This window comes from Copadichromis virginalis, linkage group LG14 (assembly GCF_057382275.1).
Source record: "Copadichromis virginalis isolate Kocher_CV1m ecotype Utaka linkage group LG14, C_Virginalis_male_GT1.1, whole genome shotgun sequence".
Classification (NCBI taxonomy): Eukaryota; Metazoa; Chordata; class Actinopteri; order Cichliformes; family Cichlidae; genus Copadichromis; species Copadichromis virginalis.
In genome coordinates, this window is record NC_140631.1 from 18,178,975 (window position 1) to 18,193,124 (window position 14,150).

The 14,150-nt window shown below is 42.0% G+C and overlaps 1 protein-coding gene across 4 annotated transcripts in view; it reads left to right on the forward strand.

Moving 5' to 3' along the window:
- LOC146693788 (cell adhesion molecule DSCAM-like) overlaps positions 1-14,150 on the forward strand; it is an 86,817-nt gene that overhangs the window by 46,129 nt on the left and 26,538 nt on the right. For 2 of the 4 annotated variants that reach the window (XR_014914809.1, XM_085429692.1), the window contains 2 exons: positions 5,849-5,993; positions 7,096-8,984. The exons of 1 other annotated variant lie outside the window; for it this stretch is intronic. Coding sequence is in view for 2 of the 3 variants with exons in the window: in XM_085429692.1 (XP_085285818.1) it covers positions 5,849-5,877 (29 nt within the window). In the remaining variant the exon portion in view is untranslated. Of the gene's footprint in view, positions 1-945; positions 2,649-5,848; positions 5,994-7,095; positions 8,985-14,150 lie in introns of those variants that run through there. One more of the 4 variants, XM_085429691.1, reaches the window with a different exon arrangement.

Below are 14,150 nucleotides of genomic sequence, written 5' to 3' on the forward strand. Positions count from 1 at the left end.
TTTGCACATGCTTAAAGCCAATGAGCCCTTACTGGAAAGAAACATTTGCAACAACCTTAAATGATCTGAAAACGTTTAATATCGAAAACATGTCATTTGTAGAAAATTATTTTACTATTTTGCACACCTGTTGGAAATGGGGTTCCCAGGCACTAATCTGAGAACCACTGACCTGACCAGTTGCATTGCACCAACTGCATATGAAGTCTTGACTCAACCATGTTTTTGCCATATTTGAGTGGCAACATAAAAGTTCAGCAAAAGAGTTTATTAGAACATGCATGATTTGCCAAAAACACAATGCTCAGGGAAATTTACGACCAAAGCAAGGTCGTTTCCCTACACCGCCACACCCATTTCACACTATCCACATGGATTTTATAGAACTAAATGAATCTCAATCCTCCAAGTATGCACTTGTGATAATAGATGTATTTTCCAAGTGGCCAGAAATATACCCAGTGAAAAAAGCAGATGCAATTTCAGTAGCAAAATGTTTGTGCAACCATTTCATTCCGACATATGGCATTCCAAGCATAATACGGTCTGATAATGGCACACATTTTGTAAATGAAGTAATAAGTAAAGTCTCTGAAGCTTTAGGTTTCAGCATAAAGCATCACTGTGCATATCATCCACAAAGTGCAGGATTAGTCGAGAGAACTAACGGCACAATTAAACAGAGATTGAGAAAATGTATGGAAGAAACTAAAAAACCATGGCCTGAGTGTTTAAGCTTAGCTAAGCTATGGATGAGAATAACTCAAGGAGCAGGTGGTCTGACCCCATTTGAAGTCATACATGGCAGACCATTCCCTCTCCCAATAACCAGTGAGCCTATTAATAAGTCCATCACAGAAACAACGATGGCAGAATGGATGACAAAACAGTTTGAGAATAAAGAAGTGATATTAAGCAGTCAACTCCCGAGTGATCTATCTCCAGTCTCTTGCAGGTTGAACCCCGGTGATTGGATTCTGATTAAAGTCCTCCAGCGAAAAAACTGGAGTGCTCCGCGGTGGGAGGGTCCATTCCAGGTGTTGCTGACTACACCGACAGCTTGTAAGATAGCTGAAAGACCTTCGTGGATCCATCAAAGTCACGTGAAGAAAGTGTTTGCACCACAATAAGACGCCAGTTCCCCCGACTCCTAGGTGTTCCCTGGTGGAGGAAAGGGCTGTTTGGGTATATCCCGCCTTTTTGTCTTCTCGCCAGTGGTCTACTCACCTGGAGCCCGGGTGTGCCTGGTCGCCCTGAAGAACAAACACATAATAAAGAGTGACCCATCCCACCAAAGAGAAGAACCAATGACAACACCAGGGACGCCTGAAATAGAGGAAACCAGCCCAATGAATCCAGGAGAAGAAGAGCCACCAGCCCCAGCCCCAAAGCTGTTATGCTTAAGTGCTTGTCACTTTGAACGGAAACGGCTCATGTGTCGCCTATTCTGTCTGATGGCCGTCATCTTGATGATGATGCTCTTCTGGCTGATGCCCAGCGGAGCCCCCAGGACAGAACCAACTATTCCCCATCTCAAGAGGTGGACCCATGACAATTCCCATCTAACTGAAATGACTCAAGAGCACATTCACCCTTGGATGAACAATGCCTGGTACCGATACCTATACAATACAATAGAGACTTTAGACTATCGTTTTGGACTGTTTTTGAACGCTTCCACCCGCATTGACAAATCACAGAATGAAGAAATTGATGCAATCCGCATCACTGTCATGCAACACCGAGTAGCTTTAGACATTATTCTTGCAGAGAAAGGAGGTCTCTGCGTATTGTTTAACATGACATGTTGCACCTACATACCTGACAACATACACTCATTAAACATGACAAATGCTTTGAATGTTCTGAAACAACTGAGAGACGCTCAACAACAGGACTACGTAGCCGATAAGCAAGGCTGGTGGGACTGGTTGCTGAGCGGCTCCTGGAAATCTTTGCTGATTAAAGGCCTGTTGGCCCTCTGCAGTATGATGTTACTATTTTGCATTTTTGCTGCTTGTATTATTCCATGTCTGAGAAGTATGGTGATGAACATGTTTAACCGTACTTTAGGAAATTATGTCCTGATCCAGAGAAATGTTGAGGATCCCTTTCGCCAGTATGATATGCTGAACATGGAGGAAAGAGTGGAGAATCTCTACTCTTAATAGAGCTGTTGTTTAAATACTTCACTGAATGACATGCAAGTTGAAAATGTGATTTAACAAGTGACTATGCATTGATTTAAACCTGTGAAATATATTAACATCAGGAGGGAAATGTTAAGAGATTTTTCTACATTATACAATATAACCAAATCTCTATAATACAATATAATCAAGTGTGCCTTATATTTTGTGTGTTCATATATTTTCACATAACCAAGCTTATTGTTAAGGAGAACATAATGCATTCCTTACCTCAGTGTGTGATGTCAGATAAGCATGATATACTTCTGCATCGTTATTTTCAGTGTATGTGTGCAAGGTCAGATAAGCTGAGATAATGCCTGACCTCTCCCTTTTCTGTTAAAAGAGGAAGTACTATGTAACCAGTTTTACCCTATAAATAAAGAACCAAGCCTGCGCTCAGTGTGTGTGTCTACTCAGAGGCATTCACCCGTGCGCACGTTTTCTAATACTCTCTGAGTCGGTCTGCAGTGTCTTATATTTTCTTGCTTGTGTTTGAACAAATGTCAACCCCTGACAGATTGCAAATTGAAAGGAAATTCAAACACGATTTCAATATGTCACATATTGACGGTGGCTCACCGATGCCAATGACATAATTACCCAGCTACATTTCTGAAAGAATGCAAAAGCATTGACATATATTTTTCCTTCCTACAATAGCCTGACGGGCAGGGCAGAGATAGATTTTGGTAGCCTGACTGAAAAAAATCGCTAGCCCCGGGACGTCGGGCTAGCGATATTGCGAGCCCTGTATCTGATTGAGGAATCACTCATCTTTGGAAAAGAGAGTTTATTACAGAGAAATGTCTCTTTCCAAAATAAAAGCTATACTATCCGCTTCTTCTGGGCTATATTCTCAGCAGCATATTAAACATATAAGGAGAATCATGTGCTAACAGCTGTCTAAATGACTCGGCTAAAGTTAGTAGCATGCTTGCTTTTTTTTGTCTGCTTCCACTTGTCTTTGCACTAGGATGATGTCGGCGTAAATGTGCAGTCATATTCGTTGTGTTCCCACTAGTGCTTTCAGGTTAATCTCGTTGAAATGACCTTAACGCCACAACACGGCAAATCTCCGTTAATGAGCTACCGCCGATCGCCCCGTGCATGGGGCTAGACGGCCAACACGTTAACGAGCTAACTGCGCTAACACACTAGTTCCCACCCATGTAATTGAGCATTGCGTGGCACATCCAACATACTGTTTTACTTTAGTCCATGACTCGCTTACCTTCAGGGTCATACGTCACATGAAAACCAAAATAATTCCAAACGCCAGATCTGAATGAGGGTGGGGGAAGTCCATGTTGCAAGGAGAGCTTAACTTCTGTCTCGCTAGCTTGCCCTGCGCTCTTCCTTCTGTCTATGCTGTCTGTGTTGAGCGCTCAGTGGATCTGCACTCGACAGTGCAGCCTAGGCGGAGTAGTCGAACGCAGATTCACTGAGCGCTCAACACAGACAGCATCGTCAGAAGAAAAGTTGATAAAATAAATTACAAATTTTGTATTGTTCGATACATATGCGTACCGAACCGAAAGCACTGTATCGAACGGTTCAATATCGATACGAATATCGTTGCACCCCTATTAATTACATTATTGGAGACCGAGTGCGTGGCTGTATGCTGTGAAAAGAGTCATCATAATATCACAGAAAACCTCAGCGGTTTGATAATGAGATGATGAAAAAAATCAGCTCCATATTGTCAGAATCACATTCTAATGTGGATGACCTCCCCCACAGAGACTTTGTAAATTGATTGAACTGCCACAGAGCCCGTACTTTCGACAAATTCTCATCCAATTTCACCTCCTGTTTTTTTGGCACCGGGGTATCTTTTCCTAGTTGATTTGCATCAATAAACCTCAGTAAGCAAGGCATTGTAATGCCTAATTGGGCGGTAATGAGCTGTTGCATTATGCATAGTGCTGAGGTTCAAGCTTATTAGTTGCTTGGTTGCCCATAACATTTTCCTGTCTTCTCCGCGCTACTTCAGTGTTGCATGATTGTCAATGCAATCTCCCTTTTCTCTCTCACCTCCTTTTCTCCCTCTCTATTTCAGCCCTATATGTTCTCTTGGTCCCTCTCCCACTTCCCTCTCTCCGCTGTTCTAAAAATAGTCTCCTATTATCCAGGAGGCTTGGGCCATGTACAGTTAGGCAGCAATCAGCATGGCGGCCATGCACATAACGGTTCACAATAGCTGTCATTCCACTAACGCTAGCTAATATAATTCTCTGTGCATTACAGAACCCTGCTGGACCGAACAGAGGGTTATAGTCCGTGCTAATTAAAGGTCCTGTATTTTTCTAACGAGTTAATAGACAACCCCGCGGTTGAATAAAATCTCTAAACCGTTTTCCACAAAATACCTCACAAACATAGCTTTTTTCAGAGCTATCCTTTTGTGTCTTTACTTTAAATGCAGATGTGCTGCTGCTCACCATCATTTGTGTCCAGAGGAGAATGCAGTCAGTATTTAGGGTCCAGCTGCAGTGCTAGGAAGTTACTGCCACTTTTTTTTTCTTTTTTTTTTCTTTTTTCTTTTTTTTTTTTTTTTTGCCTGTCCCATTTGGTTCTTTAGCCATCAGAATTGTTGTCTGAAGACCAACAAGGATACCCAATGGATTTACTTTGCCAAATGGATCGTCGTGGCATTGCCGTATTGGTCCATTTGGTCGATCTTTGTTTTTATTATTTATTATATTTTATTTTCAGATGTTACAGACGGGACAGACATGAGTGAGGGATAGGAAAGGGAGAAAGAAAGAGGAAGGAAAGGAAAAACAGAAGGGGAGAGGGACAGTGAGAAAGGGGGGGGAGAAAAAAAATAAAAATCTCCTGGATCACCTGTTGAGAGAAAAATAGAAAACAAGCAAAAAAAAAAAAAAAAAAAAAAGCAACATACTAAACACAACACCATCGCATTAATCTAGCTAAGTGTAAACAGCAGTAAATACTAAATATTCAATGTTGTTGTGCAGCACGTAGGACAGATGTGCTTCGAAGTAGTAGCCAAAAAAGGTGTAATTTAAGTCTACGAGCAGTGAACACCCGTGTGCATACCTGTGTGGATCAGCATGCTTGCATTCCAAAGGTTTCTCCATGTAACGATCTGCTAGGGAGTGTGGGGGGGCCACAGCCCCGTCCTCCAGGGTATGAAGCAGGTATGGAGGAGATCAATACCTCTCCTCCATACTCTGGAATAGCTCTGGTGATGCACGAGTAGTTGAACTTTTGACGTCCTCCCATTGTCCTCCATGCCTTTCCCTGTTTACATTTGTAAATATTAGGCTCAGGCAATGTGCTTGCAGAGTAAAATGTATAACTGTGCATCTCTGAAAAATGTTTATATGCTTGCAAACAGCCGAATATTTGCAATCTAATCCAGCATTCTCCGCGATGGACATGCTGCAGTATATTCAATAGGTTTGATCAAATGGCCTTTTGACACAAAAGCTCATTTGAAAACCTTTGATATATGTTGTCTTGTTCTTGTCAATTGTACATAGCCAGTGCTGAGTGAATTTATGATATGGGTTTATGATAAGACACCTTTTAGTCACTCTAGCTTTCTTCTGAGGTTAGCACATCAATTCTTTTAAACAAGGGTCTGAATCTGCTTCTAAGATAATTGTTGATCTGTTTCTCTGCAGTGCCAAGGGCTTCCAGCACCACCGAATGACCAACGGGGCCATGAATGTTGAGATTGGAAACCCTGCCTATAAGATCTATGAAGGAGATCCTGATGATGATGCTGGGGAACTTCTGGACTCCGACTTTGCTTTAGACCCAGACAAGGTAACAAAGCTTAAAAAAGCCATTTCATTACAAAATATCTGAAAATGCCTGGTAGTGGCTAACCATGCAGATATTTCCACATTTATGAGTCCTTTTGTGAGTTTTTTTTTTTTTTTTTAATGAATTGGTTTTGGTTGTGGAATCATTATAGACAGTAAATAGACCCTTCTTTGTGATCTAAAGAACACTGGATGAAAGTAGCTGGGTTTCTCAATATATTCCTGTCCTTTGGACGTCTAGTGAAAAACAGTTTTGTCTTGACTGATCTGTAATCACTTTTCTACATTTATATCCAGTTTTTTGCCATCGAGATCGCCACAGTCCAAATGCAAAAGCTTTAAAGCAAGACTTAGGAAACCAGTGGGTGTCATTATGGTATTTACTTCTGGCATCTGTAATGAATTTTGGAATGAATATTGTTAGAATTATGTGAATCATATACTTTAGTTCTGATGAGTGGCTCCATAGTCTCATGGTTTACACGTTGTGGCTCGAGTGGTTTGTATACAGATCGATGCTTGGGCAAGATACTGAACCCTGAGTTACCTCTGTGTGTGTGAATGCATTCAGCAGATAAAAGCACAGTATGAAGGCACTATATAAATACCATTTCTTTTACATTCACCTAAGAAGTGAAAAAATCTCCAGTTTAATCCCAGCTGGAGACAAAAATCCCTTGGGGGTGTCAGGAATGGAAATCCACTGTGAGTAAGGGGAGCAGCTGAATAAAGCTTTTATGCTGGAGCCCTCATGGTCACTATATTCAAACACTTTTCACCACAATCATAAAACATCAAATGAGGAATTGTCCATAAAGTCCTGAGTGCTTAAAAAGAAGTTGCAAGTTCTTCACTGGAAATACACCTACTGGTTTGTTGGGGGCAGATGATTAGTGCCCAGACTTTCAGAAACAAATAACCAAACACAGAAAACATAACAAACCACAAATGTCTGCCAGGGTTTCAGCACTGAGCTGGGAAACATCTTGTTATTTATGCGAGCTGAGCCTATTTGAATAAGCAAAATACTGCTTCTTTCACAATATACCAAATCTTTTCATTTCTTTTGCCTGAGTCACTGAGAAATTTTCTTCACTCCGCAGCCGACCAACTTCACGAACCCAGTGTATGCCACCCTGTACATGGGTGCCCACAACAGCTGCAATTCTCTGGTGAGCACTGATGAAGGAGCTCCTCTCCCAGGTTGATGAGGACATGAGCGACCCCCTGGCATAGACCTCGGCATGGACTGAACTCTGCCAACATTGCCCTGCCTCGCCCAACCTAGAGCCAGCGAGCTCTCTCATTTTATGCCTTTACCAACTGAAAAGAAAAGCAACGAAAAAACATAAAAACAAGAACACTGTATAAAATGTATAAAATGAAGAACTACTTTTTTTAAGTGATTGCAGTATTATATTTTGTTCTTTGACAAAAAGGAAAACAAATCCTCTGGTGACGGAAAAGAAACCATTTTATAGACATTTTATCCAGTTCTTTTTCATTTTGCTCACTTCCTCACAACTTCTCTCTCTCACACACACACACACACACCTTTCTCACGCATTCAGCCACTACCTCTGTGCAAATGTAAAAGATACAAATGGCAGTGGAACAATTTTAATTTTTTTATTTTTGTATAAATTGTGTAGGGGAAAAGAGAAAAAAAACATTTTTGTTCCATCCTAGAAAATGTTGCCAAGTCTTCGTTGTTCATGAAAGAGAGGAGATGCGTCAGTGCTCACCACGAATGCTTCCTGGATGCTGGTTCACATTTTGTGTATATGTATGTTTGCTACTGGAGGTCTTAGAGGGAAAGGCGAGGTGATGTTTAACTGCACGTGTATGCACAAGAGACTCGGCATCTGATCTGTTGTTGCAAAGAGCTACATTCAAGTGATTGTCTTTTACCTCCTTGCACAGACTAAAGTTACATATATATATATATATATATTATAAATATATATATTTCCATATATATGAACCTATTAACAAAGTGTCTTGAAAATATACCCAGGAATACAAACATCAGTAACAAATAGCAGTCTGTACTTTTTAATGTTTTTCTTTTGTTTTTTTAAGTCATTGTATAATTGACATACTTTGTGTCACCGATGAATGAATCATGGCAGTGTGTTAGTGTGCGCTGGATGAAGATGATTGTAATTAAGTCCACATTCCAGGATGAAAAAGCCTGGGATGATATCCGTGGCCTTGGATTAGCCTACTGCAGGACACCCTGGACAGGAGCTGGGGCTTTGTTCTGAAACTCTTCTGGAGTAGAGACAAGCTTCTGTGAATTTCCGGTCATCCTCTAAAAAAAAAAAAGAACCTGCGACCAGTAATTAGCCGAGAACGGTTGCTTTCAACTTTTGTTCCTCGTCTTTTGATTGTAAACATACTTTCAGGAAAGGCCAGGGAGACCGTCTGATGGTACGTACTTCTGTGGGAGGTTGGATTTTTTTTTCTTTCCTTCACTGTATGTAATTACATGGACATGTAATTTAGGTTAATGCTCATTGTTAAGTGCATTCTCAGGAAGGAGACTGATCGGCTTCCTGATAAGCATTCCTTTCTCCATTCCTTTGCTTTGCTGCTAACAATCCGGATTTTTAGTCTGGGAAGTGTGGCTCTATGTCTCACTGCTCACCGTATTGCTTTTAATCACCTCAGCTTGTCAGCCATACCTACCATATCACTGCATGGTGCTCACACACACAGAGACACACTTAACCAAGAGGAAACTCTGGCTTTAGTCCTCAAATGTTAACAGTATTCATCACATTTTTTCTTTAAATTCTGTTTTTTTTTCTTGCTTATTTGCTTTTAACATCCTGCTCTGTTAAATCGCCATGTAAGTTGGAACAATCATATTTCATTTGGAGAATTTCTTTAACTGGCAAAAACCCACGTTTGTGGTTCTGATTGTTTTGTTATAATTCGATTTCTGTTTGATATAAGGAATTAAATGGATTTTTATAGTAGAAATGTACGATGGCCGTGTCTGTCATTTGGAAAGATGGAGAGGAGAAGCAGTCTACTTCATACTTCAGTACATTAGAAAATAGCCTCACTTATCATTAAAGAATGAAGAAATAAAACACAAACATGTAGAAAGCACTTGCTTGGATGTTGCTTAATCTGGAAAGGCTTCTGAATTGTAATGAAAGTCTTTGGTCTTGTTACATAAATCATCATATTTATTAAACAGGAAGTGTTGTCTTTCAGTCAACAGACAATCCCAAGAATAGCTTTTTCTTTAAAAAAAAGTATGTTTCTTTTGATTTCAATACACACAAGAATAGTGTTTTATACAATCTTGAGCCAAATTTAAGTAGTGTTAAGATGTATTGCTCCCTTTGTGCCAATGTCATGCAAGTCTCTAAAGCTGTTAGGAGGAATAATCTGTATTAAAACGGATAAGAAAAAGAAGCTTTAAATGCACTTCATCCTTCATCTGTTAATACATTTAGAGCAGGCTAACCAAACAGCAAGTGTGCCTTTGAAACAGTAGTCCACCTGGAGTCTCCTTCATGCGTCTGTCACCTCCTAACTGTCACACACGGTGTGACAGGAAGTGTTGTCAAGGCACGTAATATTCTGTTTTTAACCACCACTTGGTCAAGGCACAAAACTCTGGCGACTCTCGTGTCAGCTGTTCTGATGTACTACAGGTAAAAAGGAACTAACATACCTTTAAGCTTTTTTTGTGCCTTCAACTTGCATATTGTTGTCAGGATTATAAGGCTAATGTTATATTACAAGGCGGTAAAAAATACAATCTTTACCAAATGAAAGATGTAAAATAAACAAATTATGGCTGACTGACGAGAAATAACACAAAAAGGCACTTCTTAAGCGGAACATCAAACTTTGGAGTAATTTGGTTTGTCTAGCTTGACAAGAAGAACCAGTACAGTGATGGTCTTTGCTCCCAGATACAATCAAAATAAACAATATTAAGTCTGATTGAAAGCGTCTCGAAGACTTGGCGTAACGCTGCGAAACAGTCCACGAATGTCTGTTATGACATCGCACCTCCTCTGTTATTTGCAGGAGGCTTTTGCAGGTGTCTTAAAGGCAGGCGTCCCAGCAGCAGCAGAAGAGTCGGCAATTTATCTTGGCTGCCTCCCAGTTTAAATCCTGCTATGACTGCGTAATCTTCGGATATTAATGGGTTTTAGGAATGTCCACATTAAGATCCACATGCTAGCAGGCACTTGTTAGTGAAAGCACAATTCCTCCTCCAGTCCTCAGATGGCCTCACCTGTGCTCTGGTCATCCTCCCAAAGGTCAGTGCCGACAGAGCAGGGAAAGCCTTCTGCTCGCGGTGACGAAGGAGTAGTAGCGCGTTGTGCTTCTGTAATCATGCCTGCTCATTTAAAGTGGTTGTAAAAGGGCATCCATAAATAAATAAATTACCGGGCTAAAACAAGGGCTTTGTCCTGTCCTCGCTTTTCAGTCTTTGTGATCTGCAGCCTCAGGGTTGAGATGCGCCACTGGGACAAAGGGAAGGGTTACAATAGGGAGGGGACTATAAGTGACGAATAAGTGGTTTAGGGTCTCTTCCAACCGCTCCGGATCAACGCGTCCGCTCGCAGGAAAGGCTGGTTTCGGAGATCTGTGAGTAGGCATGGAGAGGGGGGGTGAGAGACAGGGGGACACACATGTTAGACGACCAAGAGGTCAATCTGGACATTTGCTTCTGTTTACATCTCAATTTCTTAAGAGTGTTTTTAAGCAAGAAGAGCAGAGGATGTACACTCAGTTCTCACTTTATTAGGTACACCTAATTTATATCAGTTGTTCCCTCATTTCTGTAAATGAGGTTAAGCTAAAAAAAAAAAGAAAATAGGAACACCTTACTGTATAATGCAGTACATGAAAACAGCACCACAAACCATATTTCCTCTTTTTTACAATGAAGATGAAACTATGAAAAGTTGCCTTTATTGCAGGACTGTTGTTAGTCTGCATTAGTTTGAGCTCCCTAATAAACTGACAACTGAGTGTTTATTGTTATAATTTTCAAATCCAGAAAATCTGGAAACACTTGTGCAGTTAAAACTTTGGGTTAAAGCTGAAATTGTCCATAAGAGCTACAAAATTAGCAAATGTGGCAGGAATGCCACATTCCCATAGCCTTGTATTTCAACTGCTAGAAGTTGTGCTTCAAAACGGAGAAATTCAAGGCTTTGAGACGATGATTTTGGCAAATCAGTAACACTAAACACTGAGGACGTTACAAAGTAACCACTCTGGTTACGATACAGTGGTCAACAAGCTCTTGAGTTTGCAGATTACCAAACAGGATGGCTGTCACAGAGGAAACAAAAGTGTGGATACAGACTGTGTTCACGTAAGTTTGATTCTGTTTTCTTCTAGAGCCTGTTGACCAAATAGCTGTTGAGCACACCGCAGATGACATTTAGCACAGACAAACATGGCGGACGCTGCCGACAGGTGAGAGGTAAATAAACAATGGACAACATGCAACACGTAACAGGAAGGGGTGAGGATGATACTCATTTCTAAGGAAAAAATTTGACATTAATACTAAAAGAAAAATGCCACTGGTGTTGCTTCTGAGGTGGGCTTTGTAGACACTTAAACACCTGAGTTCATATTTTAATGGCTGTTTTAAAAGCAGGTAAGTTGTTTCTTTTTAATACTATGCTGACTTCTTCTTTTTACAAGTTCAACTTTGTGTTGTTTGCTAGCAAATTTTATAGTGTTGTAAAACTTGTGTGTGTGTGTTTCTTTGCTTGCAACTGAAGCACTAGTTGAAGCAGCTGACATCACTGTAGCAGCACACAGGAGCTGGAGGGCCAAGCAGGCCGGCTTTCAGCCAGGCTACCTTTCTTACCCTCTCCTAGGAGTGGGAAATACTGTCATTAATCTTCTTTTCAGCTGGAGTACAGGACGGTACTGCAAGCGTGTCAACATATTTTACACACAAAAACATATTGACACTCAATGCAACTTTCTCAGCTCCAGGCAAAGAGGTTTGGCTGACTCCTATCACCAGACACCTGATAGGAGTCTTCTCAACACAAACAACCAGTGACGGCACGAGTTAGTCATCAGTAGTCATAGTTGAGGGTGGGGTGGGATGACAGAAATCATGCTGCATGCACATGGAGGTAGTGGTAGTGGGTTGCGAGGGAGGGTGGGGGGTTCCCTCATTTCTGTAAATAAGGTTAAGCAAAAAAAAAGAAAGAAAAAAAAGAAAATAGGAACACCTTACTGTATAATGCAGTACATGAAAACAGCACCACAAACACTTCCTCTTTTTTACAATGAAGATGAAACTATGAAAAGTTGCCTTTATTGCAGGACTGTTGTTAGTCTGCATTAGTTTGAGCTCCCTAATAAACTGAGGGTGGGGGGTTCAAAATGCGTATGAGAGAAACCTGGTCAACCTTGGCATTAAAGGGGAAGGGCTAGCAGTTGGCATCGTCACAGAGGTTGGCTTTACAGAAGAAACGTGAGCCGCGTTTAGCAGTGCGGGCCTTGAAGGGCACGCTCTTCAGTACTGGGGGGCAGGAGGCGGACGAATAGAAAACATGTCACACCTGAAACACTGCCCTAAGGGGGAGGGGCAAACCTTGTGAAAGCCGGTCCGTTGCCATGCGTTTACATGCGTTGTTATGGATTATCTGTCCGTTGCCATGCATTTACATGCGTTGTTATGGGTTAACTGTCCGTTGCCATGGGTTACCGGTCCGTTGCCATGGGTTACCTGACCGTTGCCATGGGTTAACTGTCCGTTGCCATGCGTTGTTATGGGTTAACTGTCCGTTGCCATGCGTTTACACGCGTTGTTATGGGTTAACTGTCCGTTGCCATGCGTTGTTATGGGTTAACTGTCCGTTGCCATGCATTTACACGCGTTGTTATGGGTTAACTGTCCGTTGCCATGAGTTTACACGCGTTGTTATGGGTTAACTGTCCGTTGCCATGCGTTTACACGCGTTGTTATGGGTTAACTGTCCGTTGCCATGCGTTGTTATGGGTTAACTGTCCGTTGCCATGCGTTTACACGCGTTGTTATGGGTTAACTGTCCGTTGCCATGCGTTGTTATGGGTTAACTGTCCGTTGCCATGCGTTTACACGCGTTGTAAACGGACAGTTAACCCATAACAACGCATGGCAACGGACAGTTAACCCATAACAACGCATGGCAACGGACAGTTAACCCATGGCAACGGTCAGGTAACCCATGGCAACGGACCGGATACCATGGCAACGGACCGGTAACCCATGGCAACGGACCTGTAACCCATGGCAATGGACCGGTAACCCATGGCAACGGACAGTTAACCCATAACAACGCATGGCAACGGACAGTTAACCCATAACCGGTCCGTTGCCATGCGTTTACACGCGTTGTTATGGGTTAACTGTCCGTTGCCATGCGTTTACACGCGTTGTTATGGGTTAACTGTCCGTTGCCATGCGTTGTTATGGGTTAACTGTCCGTTGCCATGCGTTTACACGCGTTGTTATGGGTTAACTGTCCGTTGCCATGCGTTTACACGCGTTGTTATGGGTTAAGTGTCCGTTGCCATGCGTTGTTATGGGTTAACTGTCCGTTGCCATGCATTTACACGCGTTGTTATGGGTTAACTGTCCGTTTCCATGCGTTGTTATGGGTTAACTGTCCGTTGCCATGCGTTTACACGCGTTGTTATGGGTTAACTGTCCGTTGCCATGCGTTTACACGCGTTGTTATGGGCTAACTGTCCATTGCCATGCGTTTACACGCGTTGTTATGGGTTAACTGTCCGTTGCCATGCGTTGTTATGGGTTAACTGTCCGTTGCCATGCGTTTACACGCGTTGTTATGGGCTAACTGTCCGTTGCCATGCGTTGTTATGGGTTAACTGTCCGTTGCCATGCGTTTACACGCGTTGTTATGGGTTAACTGTCCGTTGCCATGCGTTGTTATGGGTTAACTGTCCGTTGCCATGCGTTTACACGCGTTGTAAATGGACAGTTAACCCATAACAACGCATGGCAACGGACAGTAAACGCATGGCAACGGACAGTTAGCCCATAACAACGCGTGTAAACGCATGGCAACGGACAGTTAACCCATAACAACGCGTGTAAACGCATGGCAACGGACAGTTAACCCATAACAACGCATGGCAA